General features: G+C 35.1%; 1 protein-coding gene across 5 annotated transcripts in view; it reads right to left on the reverse strand.

The window, feature by feature from the left end:
* dgo (ankyrin repeat domain containing protein 6 diego) overlaps positions 1-15,354 on the reverse strand; it is a 267,914-nt gene that overhangs the window by 51,888 nt on the left and 200,672 nt on the right. For all 5 annotated transcript variants that reach the window (XM_035350579.2, XM_085822603.1, XM_085822602.1 and 2 more), the window contains exon 4: positions 7,276-7,374. In XM_035350579.2, the coding sequence (XP_035206470.2) occupies positions 7,276-7,374 (99 nt within the window). The remainder of the gene's footprint in view (positions 1-7,275; positions 7,375-15,354) is intronic.

A 15,354-nucleotide genomic window follows, 5' to 3' on the forward strand; every position in this document is an offset into this window, starting at 1 on the left:
ACTTCTGTTGTTCTTTAAAGGTTAGTTATTACCCTTTAAAGAGCCATGTTTTTGAGCACCTCGTGATTTTACCACGCTTTTGAACCCTACCAAATGCTTTTGAGCACATCTCGGGATTTTATTGCTTGGCATATGTGGTCAAAAATACTACGATAGCTAAAAAAATTTTTATTTTTTATTGCATTTTATTAAAACCGTTGAAACTTAGTTATTTTACATACAGTTCACTTAAATGATTTTATTTCATAGAAAGGGAATAATAAAGAAAACCACTGCTTCGATGTGCAGGAAAGTTGTTTTCTCTAATCAGCATAGTAACAAAGTACTATATGATGTTACCTTTCTTTGAAAGTCTGTATTTTCCAGACGATGACATATGATTTCTAGCGAAATATTTTATACAACTACAATGATGTTAAATAACGCATCATGATGTATTTAAGGAATTGCAGAAAATCTCTTAATAAATAAACAGGATAAAGCTAACAAAAAAGACTTTAAGAAGTAATAAAACGCACCAAAACTATTTTTTTTTTCATCGCATAATGCATATGCGCTCGTTAAGAAATTTAATCGCTGAGAGTTTCTCTCCTTCCATACAGGCTGTCTTTTGAAATTGCATAGACAAATAATGCTAATGACGCCTCGTTCGCATCCGATTCATTATATAATTCATATAATAACTATTTTTGCGCTTTCTTGAAAATAACTGCTTAAGACACAAAAAGCGGACACTACTGCATGTTTGTTCTTTGCTTTGTCAAAAATTTCTTTATTTTTTGTTTAAAATTCTTTTTCACGTTTTCTCATTACAAAATATTCTTAAACATACTTCAAGGATAACAACATAAGACTTATTCAAGGACTGTGCTTTGCATTAAAGCAAATGGAATTATAAAGCGTTAGTTGTCCAAAATAAAAGACAGACATCTGCTGACTTTTTTAAAAGAAAGTTTTTTTAGAAAACGCTTCTCTCAAAAGGAATTGCTTTACGTATAAGGATAACGTATAAGGAAATCACGAAAAATATTCTCAAGTAGCCACCCAAGGAATATATCTTTCGTACCAAGTAATATTGGTAGCCCACCAGCAGCCCAAGTGGTAAAGGGGCTAAGCAATATTAATTCGAATCCCAGAGAACGAGCTGCTGCACGATAGTTTTCTCAGTTTTCTGCATGTATAACACGGATACAAGCTAGCTTCCTTCAAAACATCCTCACGAAGGCATCCGTTCTCTTAGGGATACTCTGACGTGAGATGTTATAATACAAATTAAAACAGAAGCAATATTCGTGACTAAATTTAGCGCCGCCCAACCGATATAGCGGTTAACGTCGCTGACTGCCGTACCGAAGGGCCCGGGTTCGAATCTCGGAGAACGCATGGATGTTTGTAAACGTATGGTGTCCGTGTGCAGCATGGGGACACTCTAAATATTCGGCGAACCTAAAGTCCTCCCGAGAGGATGGTGGTAGGGAGAGATGAGTGGGAGACTCTTGGATCCGTCCCCCGGGGTGCTCTCCATCAAAATTGGGGAGCAGAACTCAGCTAAATCGCACTGTCACCTGTAAGATGATTAAGGCTGTGGCCAACGACAGGCTTAAACTTGCGCTCCTTACCACGAGGATTTTCGTAGGCTTGGGCTGACTACAGGTCAGACAAGTGAGCATTAGCAGCAACAACAACTACTAAATTTAGCTGTATGGGTAGCTTGTAGCGACTGCTATCTTTTCAACACATGAAAAGAAAGCCTTCAACTCTTATGTGGGGCAGAATAAAGTAAGCGCATAAGAAGAAACTCGCAAGGACCTTATGGAGGTTACTAACGGCTGTACGCTGACAGATTTAAGAAAGCTCCGCAGATGTAGTTCAAGGATGTAAATATGAAATCACTTCTGAAGTAGACTGAAATTCTGAAGGTCAGATTCGTTTCAATTTGAATAGCAAATAACGATATACTAAACAGAAAATACTATTCAGCTGCAGATGATTTAATAACAGCACTTATATCCCGATAATAGGTTAAATATAACTAGTAATCAGGTGAGGAAGTGGAACAAAAGGCATTTAAAAGAGAGAGTTCTGAATAGGTAGGTACTCATCCTGAAATTCATTAATTACATGAGCCCAAGACAAACTACCTAGGCCTAGATTTTTGTCTAATTTTTGCAATTTTTTTTTAAGCCCAGGAGGGCTATTAATTTCGTTTTGGCATTTGGCGTCGATTCACTATAAATGTCGGTTCCCATTTCAAATTGTTGCCACCAAATATTATCGCCCTGCATTACATTTAAAGAAATTAAATAATGAAGAATTTGCATAAATATATGTATGTTTCTCGCATTGTGATAAAACAACGGCACCTAGAGTCATCAAATTTTGAATATCGTACGTCTCGACCCGAATATGGGCATCTGGAAGCCCAAATTTAGAATTTGTTTTATTATCTATTTCATATTTTGTAAAGCATTTATGAGTTTTTGTTTAAGAAACTCAACAATTTCAAAGCTAGCCATGGCTACACTGTACCGGGGGAAAAAAAATTAATTATCTCCAGCTTAAAATTATTTTGTGATGTTGCTGTTGAATTGAATTATATGGTTTTAGTGCGAAGAACATGATATTTAATAAATAAAGGTAACACACAAAACGTTAAAAAAAAGCTCCTTTAAGCGTAATATAAAATCTGAAAACTTTTAGATTCTGTTTGTTTGTTTGTTTTTATTCTATTCCTCCAATATTTTATTAAGAAATAAGAGTAATGAAAATACACCGTATAATGCGGGAGTTTAAAGATTATCTTATACTCGTATTCTAACATTTAAAAGAACGAAAATTTTAAAATGAAATTTAAAAAAAAAAAAAAAAAACTGTTAGATAAAGATTAACACTTTGTAGAGTCCAACAGGTACACTTCTGTACGAAAGACTGGAGTATTAGTAACTACGCAAGAGAGGTTATTAGTTCTTTAAAATTTACAATGCGTCAACTCGACGCTAACAAACTTCGCCTCTGCTTGGGCGGTAACTGAAAATCAGATAATGACACTAAAAGTTGAAGGTATTAACAAGTGATAGAACTAACCTAGACGGCTCAGCAAGATCCCGTAACTTAAACCCCCCTTCGAAACCAGTGGCAGCAAGTAAATGCAATTAAGCCACTTGAATCACCAATAAACAAACGCATCTAAGGCAGAGGTGGCGGTTATAGCTTAACTCTCTTTTCTCCTACGGAAACTCGGCTTTTAAATACTTCCTTCAAAATATAAATTTGCATTCCTTTACGCCCGCTACAAAGTTTAACTACTCGGACACTGACGTTTAGGGACATGAAGGCTCATAGGAAAGTTTTAAAATTAAACTTTAACTTGTTAGTTAAAATAAATATAAATCCCTACAACTTCATGATATAGTTTTTCAATAGGCCTTCAGTGGAATATATTTCCTTTGCAGGATATAACTTCTATTTGAGAGCCAATAAGAATTAATGAAAAAACAACACGCCTATTCACAAACCACTAATATTTGGTCAAAATTGCGCCATAAATCACAAAACAAATTGCTGCCTGGAAACAAAGGAAGTGGACGTGAATGATTGCTTGTCTGACAACATGCTATAACTGAAAATAAGGCCTAGAGAAGGAAAGTCCAATTACCAATTTAAGGAGCTGATCTGTCAATCACATAAAAGAAAAAAAAAAAAAGTTCTCATTGTCTACATATAAGTGAAATTCAAATTTTTGATCTATTATGGACGACACTGATAGATTACATTTTACTTTACAAATTCCCTGTGCCACATTATATTTTCACTTTAACAATTTCATACTCCTTGAGCTTCTACAAGGTACTGCAGGTAAAAATGTATTTTTGAAAAGAAGATTCTCAAAGTGTGGTTATAATTGCAAAAGGAAAAAAAAAAAGTAGAAGAAAATCAGTCATGCTAATTAAAGCTCGAGATGGACACAAAGAAATGGAACACATTTAAGTTCCTTACAAAAGTTGGTGGTCTCAAATTTATTGTTCCACTAGAGTGGGGAAGATCTTGACAGACATTACCGCACACAGACTTTGTCAACATTTCTTAAAACCAATGTTTTCGCCTCATTTTGTGGTCTCTTCAAAACACATAAGTGGAAATCCTATTTTCGCTTTATGTACGTACTTTGTTTGCAGTTTTAATCCAAAATGTGAATGACTTTACTCAAGTCATTCACATTTTGGAGTAGGACTGCGGTTACCGAAAAGTATTAAGATCGTATTAAATATTGTTACGCATTTTATGGATTCCTTATTGTCTCGATTGCTCTGCCAGGCACAAGCATCTTAAGAAAACATACTGTTTCATCCACATTTAAAAGAGATACAAACTTCTTATGTATGAATATATTAATACGGTGCAAAAGTATTTTTAAGGGAGGATTATAATAATAAGCACTCGCGTATTAGGCTGTTGTAAAAGAAATGGCTGATTTTAAAGATAACTGAAACAGAAGGGAGTAAAAAAGTAAAAGAATATCTGTTCAAAAAAATAATCTTCGGCATCAATGTTTTGTTGACAAAGCGTGGTAAAATATTTTATACCACTTTTGTAAAAAATCAGTGTCTCCTCCATTGCTCGATAAATTGATATATAGTTGGCAAAGCGTTTCTTAAACAAAAATAGCTCTAATGGAAAAAAAAAATAGTCTGTAGCGGAAATGTCAAGAGTGTATGGAAGATAAGACCTAATTTTGCATCCCAAACTGCTGATTTGCTATATGGTTGATGTTACCATTTGTAAACAAGCACTATCCCGAAGTAACAGGACTTCATGTTCTGGTTGCTTCACAAATGCTGGTTGTTTAAGCACAATTGCCATGCATTTGCTGCATATCTATAAAATATCAAGCTGCATTTATCGTTTCACCTTATGGAAGGAATGAGCAGTAAATTAAACGAGCAGAAAACCACTGTACTGTAAACAATATCTTCTTTATTATCTGCAAAGGTGCCTTTGTAGTCCTTCCTGGAGCATTTTTGTCTCCCAACCACTGCGACGAACATATACAACTGTGGTTGAATATCTATTTCTCATCTATAGACACAACTCGTTGCAGAAACATTTCTTCTTTAGTTCTTAAGAAAGAAGAGCACACTCTAAAACGCTTTTTTTTGTTTTCATATGAGAAAACGTGAGGCATCTATTTGTCGAGCTTCCTTACTTTTCTTGTTATTGCAAATTGCCACGGTACAGTTAAAAAGGGTAAATACAGTGTTTAGCCGATCTCTCGTACAGGTTATCGTAGATATAATTCGATTAAATGCTTTCAGTCTTTCAAATAAGCGAAAGAAGGACGTTGCAACAGGTTTCATTGTGTAGCCCCAAATCTCTAAAGCGAAATATTGCAAATCAACGGTGAGTGAATCTCACATTAGGAGCTCATCTATCGAATCCTTTATTGATATTTCTTACAGCAGTTGCTGTAAATTTCCCATTTTGAGCTCGTAAAGATGTAACAGCCTTAACTGATTATGTTTTATGACCGACTTGATGCTGATAGTGTAAAGATACAGCAGTTTTAATTGACTGGATTCCATGACTGATTCGATATCGCTAGTATTCAATGTTTAATTCTCGTTAAACGAAACAAGTAGTGTAGTTGTATCATCCCCGTATGACGTTGTCACATGACGTAAAAAACTGCATAAATCTCAGGACTCATATTAACAAAGAAAAAATGTAAAAAACTTCTGCTAACTAATACTCAGCCTTTCTATATGTCTTTCTGGAAAACTTTCATTTCAAGAAATTAAATTCTGATTATATTCTAAATCTAAATAAGTTCACAAAGTTTAAAAATCAAATAAGCGAAAATTTATGCTTAAGCTCTGAGGTTTTTTTTTTAATGGCCGGAAGCTTTATTTACTAGCCATTAGCCTTGTGCCAATACAAGCGGCCAGAAGTGGTGGCCATTTCATTATGGAAACGCCTAATAGGTGGTCACCATTGCCTGCTATGAAGAGACGGACAGTTACAACCATGCCTTCTCCGGGATTCGAACGCGGGTCCATCGTTACGACAGTTAAGGTCATTAACCACTATACAATATGGGCGGCCTGCTTGAGATCTATAAATCTAAAATATACCAGACAGAAGATCGCGATGCGCAAACCGAAGAGTACAACACAAGTTTTCCGGAGTTGTTTAAAATAGTACATTTAACAAAACAACTAGATGAAACACCTATCTCTCATTACTCTTAGTTATAAAATATAAATTCTTCCTAATTATTTATTTCAGCTCTTTCATCAAATCGCAGTGACTATATACCCACAGATAAGTATTCGGAAAGCAGACTTTTAAAGAGCTCTTTAAAGAACTCTAGATAAAAAGGGTCATAGTTAACCTGACTATTATACAGCAAATCTAACCACCAATGTTTTTGTCCTTGTTTTAGTTAGTTTCTCATTTATATAATTCTGAAATGAGAAATGAGATGAGTAAAACGGAGAGTATATAAAAATAATAAAATATTATAAAAAAATTGTGCGAAGCATAAAATGGTTAGGCGAGTTTTGACGTTATACGTCTTACAAATTTCCATAAATAGATTATTCGATTTCAAAACTATGTTAGAACGGTATAATCCCAATTCTGAGAATGGAAAATATTAAACAGTTTTAGGTAGGGAACAAGACATAAAAACAGAATTCTGACCTACATTTAAAGAATTGTTTGTACATCTGTGTATTACTCGTACATATAAAAGGAAAAATCGATCGGCTAAGAAAGAAAAATTCTTTCCATTTATGAATATTCCATATCTGACTTCACACGCAATGCAGTACGCTGAGTTAACTGAGGAAAATTTAAGATAATTCAGATCTCTACCCTTCCACTTCCAACGCATGTTGACATAATTAAAAATCCTACAAGATTCATAGCAGAGTGCCTATGCTATATTACGGTACTGTGCCACTATCATTTGGTATCATAAAAGGAACCTAAGCAATAAGTATGGGAGGACACGTCTCTCTCGGTAGTCTGATGCAAAGGGCGGACATTTCCAGAACAGGCAATTTGGTATTTTTGATTCATTAACCAAAACATGTGGACTTTCATTCCATGTGGCATGAATTTATTGATGACTTTCATCGTAAGACAAATCGTTTTTCTTTAGCACAGCACCTTGCCCTCTGGGAGTACAGTTAGATAAGGAAAGAAGCGCTTAGAAACAAAATTAAAATAACTAGAAGAAAAATAATAATTTTATTTGTCCAGAAACACACTTACAGCGTCCAAGGCGTTGATTTTGGCACCAGCATCTAACAAAACTTTTACAACGGAGGCATGCCCGTTCGCTGCTGCAAGGTGAAGTGCCGTTCTTCCTTCCTAGAAAACAAAAGAACTGGTCACTGTTTGATTAGAACACAGCTTCCGGGAACGTATAATTCAATCATTAATCTTGAAAGAGAAACACAACTAGGTAACAATACAAAAATGTTTAGCATCAAGAGTGTACAATAACTTTCAGATAGTAAGTCATTATTATGCAAAACTCGCAACGGTTGTTTCGGACACGTTATCTGAGTGAAGAAACTTTATAAGAGACCTGCTTCAGTCTAACGTAATGCATAAGATAATCTGTGGAAACAATAACGTAACCAGACATAAGTTCACAGGGAAGTCGATTTGATATATTTCGTGCTTTATTCATTCGACTACTAGTAGAAGTTCTTTCTTATTCAAAGCAACTAAGAATGAAAATGAAAAACGTTTACCGAACCCGTAAATCGCGCTGTTTGTGTATGAAATTGTATTGCCTGTTTAAAATCGTACTGCTTATATACATATAAAATCATACTGTTGTTATTAGAGTTAAATTCTACTGAAAGTATGGAAGCTTTTGTATGTATCAAAAATTGCCTAACTGTGAATTAGTAATTTATACTGGAGGAATGGAAGCAAAATAAAAGGTAAAAATCTCGATATACGACAGAAAATCTTTTCACGGCGGATGCTGGAAGTGTCCGTTTTATTTATGGAACAAACTGAGCCGTTAATACGTTCCAGCACAACCTAAAGTAGGTCCCAAATGTTATTTTCTTAAATACTTCATCAATATTACGCTTGAGATCAGCGGACTGTTCATACAGTAGAATGTATCTTCCAATCGACTTCTACAAAAAAAATTTACGAAACAGTCGAAACAATTAGGAAACCAAATGGACTTTTTTTTATCGTAAATTAGCTCAAAGTGGAGACTTAAGCTCTTATCTAATGGAAAAAACGCTCAGTTGTTCAAGATGCATTTATCTCATTGGATATCCTTGTATTTATCTCACTGGATCGCTCGCATCACCAATAAGTTTACCAGAGCATGAAATCTGCAAGCTAAAACAATAAACAAATGGAAGCGGTTTCCTCCGAGGTATTTAACAACGAAATTAAAATCAGCACTGGTAATGTTTTCCAAGATGACCTGCCCATTTCGACCTACAGGTAGAAGTGGGCAAGACACCAGAATATCACCATTGACAGTATCGTCCCATTGCTTTAACATAATCTGACAGTATGGTCCCATCGCATTAACATAATCTGATAGTATGGTCCCATCGCATTAGCATAATCTGACAGTATGGTCCCATCGCATTAACATAATCTGATACTATGGTCCCATCGCATTAGCATAATCTGACAGTATGGTCCTATAGCATTAACATAATCTGACAGTATGGCCCCATCGTATTAACATAATCTGACACTATGGTTCCATTGCATTAACATAATCTGACAGTATGGTCCCATCACATTAACTGTGCAGCTTCGCCCCAATTTTAATGCAGTTCACCCCGAGGAACCGATCCAAGGCTCTCCCACCCCTCTTTCTCTACTACTAAAACACTCGAGAGAACTTTCTGCTCTCCACTGTTTTAAGTGCCTCTATGACGCACGGACACTATACACTTACAAACATCCATGTCTCCTCGAGGATTCGAACCCGGATCCAACGATCCGGTAGCCAGCATCGCTAATATTATACCGACCACTGTGGCTGACCACCTCCCCAGAAAATCAAAATCGTCCGGAATAGCCACGGTCATAATTCCGGACGATTTTAATTCCGGTTAAGTAAGACTTTTCTAACTTTATTCACTCACCCCGAATCAGCAGCAGATTTTAAAACATTTGTTTACCCGAATAAAGCTGTAATTTGTGAAAATCTGTTAAGCTTATTCAAAAATAAATAAGATGCCATTTAAAGATAAATTTTAAAAAATAACACAAACTAAATATACAAAAAATATAGAACAGTGGCATACTTTAAAGTATACACACTGCAGTATACAATGCTTATTTACTACTTACGATGGGCTTGAAAAAAAAGTGTAAAAACGAAAGTAAAACCAAGTGTGTATATAAACATACGCATAAATAAAAACTTTAGCGACTTTATTAGCATTTAAAAAGTACATCTATTTCAGCGATCTCCACTTAGGAAGGTCGCGACTCACAGTTTGAGAAGCCCGCTATAAAAAGTATACAGTGCCACCCACAGCGTCGGCTGCTGCAGTGTCTACCACACACAGCACGCTTTTTGCGCCAAAATTTCCCTGTAGTGAAAAGGTTAATGTAATACAGTACCCTTCTTGTAAAACTTCTCTCCCCATGTGATATACTACATTCAAATCTGTCACAGCGATGCTTCGGAAAGCCTCCAGTATTTCTAAAAATGTAATTAAATAAAGTAATGTAGTTAAATAAAGTTAATATAATTAAACATTATCGATTGTCATATTATTCTTTAGGGTGGCCAGCCCGCCACAGATGACTAGAACTGTCTAGAACTGCGGTTGGCCATCGAAAGAAAGTTTCGCTTCTTTTTACGTTTCGAAAGAAATGCATTATTTATAAAAATCCCATTCAGGCAAAATATATTTCACGAACATGATCAAACCTTGGAGAAACTACAAGGTGAGAAGAATGGAATGAAGTGCTGATAATTAATAATATAATTTTAAAGTCTTATGGTTTCACGCAGATACTGATTTTTTACAAGCCATCGCGTATTGCCGATTTAAAGTGTTGCCATTCTGTCTGAGATTTTTAATTTGTCTATCAAATTTAATCAGCTAAGTACTGATTGTTGTTGTTGTTGACTGATGCTCAATTGTCTGACTTAGAGCAGCCCAAGCCCACGAAATTCCTCGTGGCAAGGAGCGCAAGATACGCCTGTCGTTGGCAACGGCCTTGAGCACCTTGCACGTGACAGTGCAATAGCTCAGTTCTCCCTCTCCCCGATTTTGATAGACAGCACCCCGGGGAGACAGTTCTGAGGGTTTCCCTACTCCCAAACTCTCGAGAGGACTTTCGATTGGCCGAATATTTAGAGTACCTCCATGGCGCACGGACACTATACATTTACAAACATCCAGGCCTTCTCCAGGATTCGAACCCGTCGGCACTGCAGTCAATGACGCTAACCACTATACCGGTTGGGTGGCCCAAGCACTGTTAAATAAAATGAGTGAATAAAGAGCAATAAACGCACATCTTAGCAATGCAAATACTTATTTTGCTTTTTTTAATAATGCACCTAATTAATATGAATTAAAACACATTTAATTAATAGTGTGCCGAACTGATGATTTTATGAAAGCTTGCAGTTTTGTTGCGGGTAATAAAAGATGATTCTAAACCGTATATTAGTAACTAGTATAGAATAATTTTTTTTTTTTTAATTTTTGCAAAATAATATTTAGCTTTTTATTTATTGAAATGTACTTTTTTAATATTTAAAAGTCAGTTTCTTTTTAAGGTGTAAACTAATCTGATTTTCAGATGGCATTAAAAAAAAACTGTCTTCTCTAGCATACTATGATGTTACTTCCAAATAGGCTCTTAATCGCACATATTTTCATTTTTGAATTTCACACGAATGCGTCACTTTGTGGATTTATGTTCCCAAAACAATAATCGCAAGCTGTAAACATTGATTACTTGAGTATTCTATAATACACCGCGCAAAAAATTAAAGCACAATTTGGTTCACAGCAAGAGCGACGTCGGGAATTTCTGGTTAGAAGGAGTGAATTAATTTGATGCAGTCATTCTTGAAATTTAAAAGCGTACGCATTAGCTCGCGAAGTATTCTATAATACACCGCGAAAAAAAAATTAAAGCACAATTTGGTAGCATACCTCTAAACCGAGATCTAATAATTCCTTAACTTATATATTAGAAGCTTGTCGTTCACAGCAAGAGCGACGTCGGGAATTTCCGGTTAGAAGGAGTGAATTAATTTGATGCAATCATTCTTGAAATTTAAAAGTGTACGTATTAGCTCGTATTAATTTGATGCAGTCATTCTATAATACACCGTATTCTATAATACACCGTGCAAAAAAATTAAAGCACAATTTGATAGCATACCTTTAAAGTGAGATCTAATAATTCCTTAACTTATATATTAGAAGCTTGTCGTTCACAGCAAGAGCGACGTCGGGAATTTCCGGTTAGAAGGAGTGAATTAATTTGATGCAATCATTCGTGAAATTTAAAAGCGTACGCATTAGCTCGCGAACCAAATTCGCTCAGCAGGTAGCTTCTTAGCGGGCAGTCTTCTTGGCATTAAGATACGATTCCGAACCCTATCGTGTTGATTCTGAATCATCTCTATTATGACAAAGCTCTTTTGTCAGCTGAAGTTATATACCTTATACGATTAAAGATACATGTGTAATAACTTATACTGACAGAAATAATTATTAGCACATATATATATTGGTACATGAAGATAACGGATAAATAACTGAAAAAAATCAGAGCTTAACCACATTCATATTTGGTTGGTGTAACTTAACAAGTGTAAATGGATAATTATCTCTGATTCCAAAGTGCTTAGTTTACCTATCTTCGTTTTTATTATTATTATTTATTTACTGAATACTTTTCAAAGAAACAGCTTGAATTAAGAGATACAGACGTTATTCACAACATATTATGACAGTTGGGGAAAATCAGCTTTGCTCTTCAGATATTTTTATCTGTTCAACTGTCTAGAAATAATTTTATCCAGTAATGGACTTGATTAAATTTACAAGGAACTTTTAACTGCGCGTAGCGAGTATTTATTTTATACAAAAAGAAAACCCCCAAAATTTCCAGTTAGCCAGCCTGTTCGTCAAGATGTAATCCGGGTTATTTAGATTAGGGAAAGCACATGAAGTCCATGTGCCTAAGGGAAGGGACGCCTTCGTGGAACTTTCTAAGGAAAACTAACTCTTATTCACAATATACACATAGAGAAAAATCTAGAAAATTCCAATGCAGCTAGCCCGTTTGCTGGTTACCACCCGGGTCGGATTATCAGCGTTCAGCGCTCTTAATGCTCAGCTACAGGTTGACTTGCCGGGATATGAACCCAGCTCGAACTATTATTGCTCAGCTTTTTTAATGCTTGACTACTCATGGGCCCAATTATAACCAAGTTAAACTGATTGCTAGTATTATAACTGAGTTGATTGCCGCTTTGATCGGTACAGTAATTAGCGATGCTGGATATCGCACGTTGCGATGATGACTATTGCAACGTGGGGTTCGGGTCCGAATCTCGGATGTTTTTAAATGTACAATGCCTGCGCGGCATGAAAGGCATATATAATAATAGTGAGCCAAAAGCTCTCTCGAATGGCTTGCTGGTAAGAGATAAGGATGGGAGACCCTTGGATCCGTACCCTGGGTTGTCCTCTATGAAACCTGGAACGGAACTGTACTATTAGCACGGTAGGACTACATATCTGTGCAACCATTCGGTGAGGTTTTGACGTCTCACTCATTTCCTGTCGTGTCCTATAATCAAGGTAATTATTATTAATTAAAGTAAAACATTCAAGGGCTACTTCGTCTAGGGCGAAATATTTTCATGGAGAACTTCCCGAGGAGAACAAACAATCGTTCGCATTACCGTACGGAAACTATAAAAACACCAGCAGTCCAGCCGTTTCAGCAATACTCCGCTGTTTTTATCATAAACTGGTTAATTACCTAATTTGTTACATATTTGAATAATGGATAAGATTTCACAGCAAACATTTATAGACACAATAGAATATTACCACACTCCACTAGGTTATATTAACAGATAAAATGTAAATATATGCCAGAAGTGTATGATGGGGAAAATATACGATGCTTACACATTGAACTGCATATCACATTGTCCCCTTTGCTTACCCAAACAAGCTTTCGCATCTCTAACACATGAGAATATTATCTTTGGAATATCATAGGAATCATTCGGAAAGTTGCGGTTTGTTTAGCATTTTCTGTTGCTTACATATGATGCACATTCAGCCATACCTGAGTAGTTTGTCAACAACGGTAACTTTCACTCAGCGTTAAGAAAGCAGGGGGAAGAGTACTATCATTGACAAAAGAAAGGCAGCAAGCTAAGTTTTGTGTTTCAAAACAGGTATAAATGTAAAGTTATATATACACTTTACCGAAGAAAAGCAATTTACCAGAAAAGTTTCATTAACTGTTCCATCTCAGTGACTGTTTCTCCAAGATTTAGATACATTAACAAGTTATTTATACGCATACTCATGACATTTGAGTCATTAAAATTCAATACAAAATGGATCGCTGTAGGCTTGAAAACATTTCATTTTTAAGGCAAACTAATGGTTGCCGGTTAATCGATCGTTCAGTACGTTAGATGATAATGCCTTCAGAAAGCTTAATGTCCATTTACTACAGAATCATGTACAGAATATAGCTTGCATACTCGAAACCAAACTAAACGAGATAAATTTGAAGATTTAGAAAATATTGTTTCTAATAAGAACGATAAAAATCACCGTTATATTGACGTAAATATTCCAATTCGTTAAGGGCAAGAAGCAACTGTGACAATTTTCAACGACAGCTCCTGGTTTTGATTAAAAGTTTAAATTGCTCTCAAATTATGTCAAAAAAGATTCAAGATGTAATTTCGGATCAGAATTGCTGACCATATGATATCAAACAACAAGTCGTATGTGTCTGAATAGCCTTTTTTTTTTTTTTTTAAAGGAAAAAAAAAAACTTTTATTTTATTCATTATTTTACTCTCAACAGTTTTATACAGACGTTATTCACAACATATATGACAGAATTTCAGCTTAAAAAATTGCTATATATTAAAGTAAATAATTTCATACTAGGATATTTAATTTCTTATCTTTATTTTAATGCTTTTAATGTTCTAAAACTTCTTTAGTCATCTCTTACAGCATAAACATGCAAGGAAAAAAAAAAAAAAAGAACATGTAAAAAGTAACATTAATATAAATACCATATTTATATTATTTTTTGAATATTTACTGCACTAGTAGTGACCGATTTATTTAAAATATACCTGATACTAAAATTTAAAATAAGGCAGAAGCGAATCATACCAGAAATACGCGATTCTCTTGGGTGCAGTTATTGTAAACATGCTGAGATGCTACGCGGAATTTCTTCAACTCTTTATTAATACATGTAGTAATAATTATGAGGCCTGCTGCCTGAATTTTAATTCTTCAATTACATTTTCATTTTGGGAAAAACGTTCAACACATACTAAATATTTTAAAAGCTCAATGATGGTCAAAGTCTCTTACATTAAAAAACAGATAATTACTGTATTTCATTATTCTGAGATTATAAGGCGCGCCTTTTCCCCTTTATAAATGTCGCAAAACGGAGTGCATCTTAAAATGGCAGATTTTTCTAAATTTCTAATTATTCTGAAACAGTAAAATGTTTCAAAATATTAATTTAAATAGACATGTTATTCCTATTAATAAATCGAAGTCAATTATTCAAAGATACACTCTAGATATACACGAATATTTTATTTGCTTAGAATCAGAATCATTTAGTTGTTGATGCTCATGCCATTAAAGTGATGTCACAGTAAATCTTAGCAGGCCATTTTACTGATCGCTCTTCTAGGTGTATGACATGATTATGGCATACTAGCTAGTTATACCGGCAATATATGAAAAGCAGGCATTGTCTAGAAAGCCTAGACCAAAAACTGGAGGCTGAAATGTGAAGCTATTAATATTCCACATATTATCTAGGCATTCTAATCAATGCCAAAACATAAACCGACAAACTATAAAAATATTCCCGGTAATGCCATTTCTAATGAAAATAATAAGCACCAAACATTCCACTCTCGCTCACCTCAAACGCAGCATTTGCCACTTGTATTTCAGCCTTCATCCGAAAATGACGAAATATGCTATTTCGTATTTGCTCAACAAATACACTAGCCCATACTGTGCTGTATGAAAATATAAGAGCAAGCTTAGTGTCCGAGAAGAAATTATGGCATGT

This window comes from Stegodyphus dumicola, chromosome 8 (assembly GCF_044657685.1).
Source record: "Stegodyphus dumicola isolate Sdum_Otavi_A_Nest chromosome 8, ASM4465768v1".
NCBI lineage: Eukaryota > Metazoa > Arthropoda > Arachnida > Araneae > Eresidae > Stegodyphus > Stegodyphus dumicola.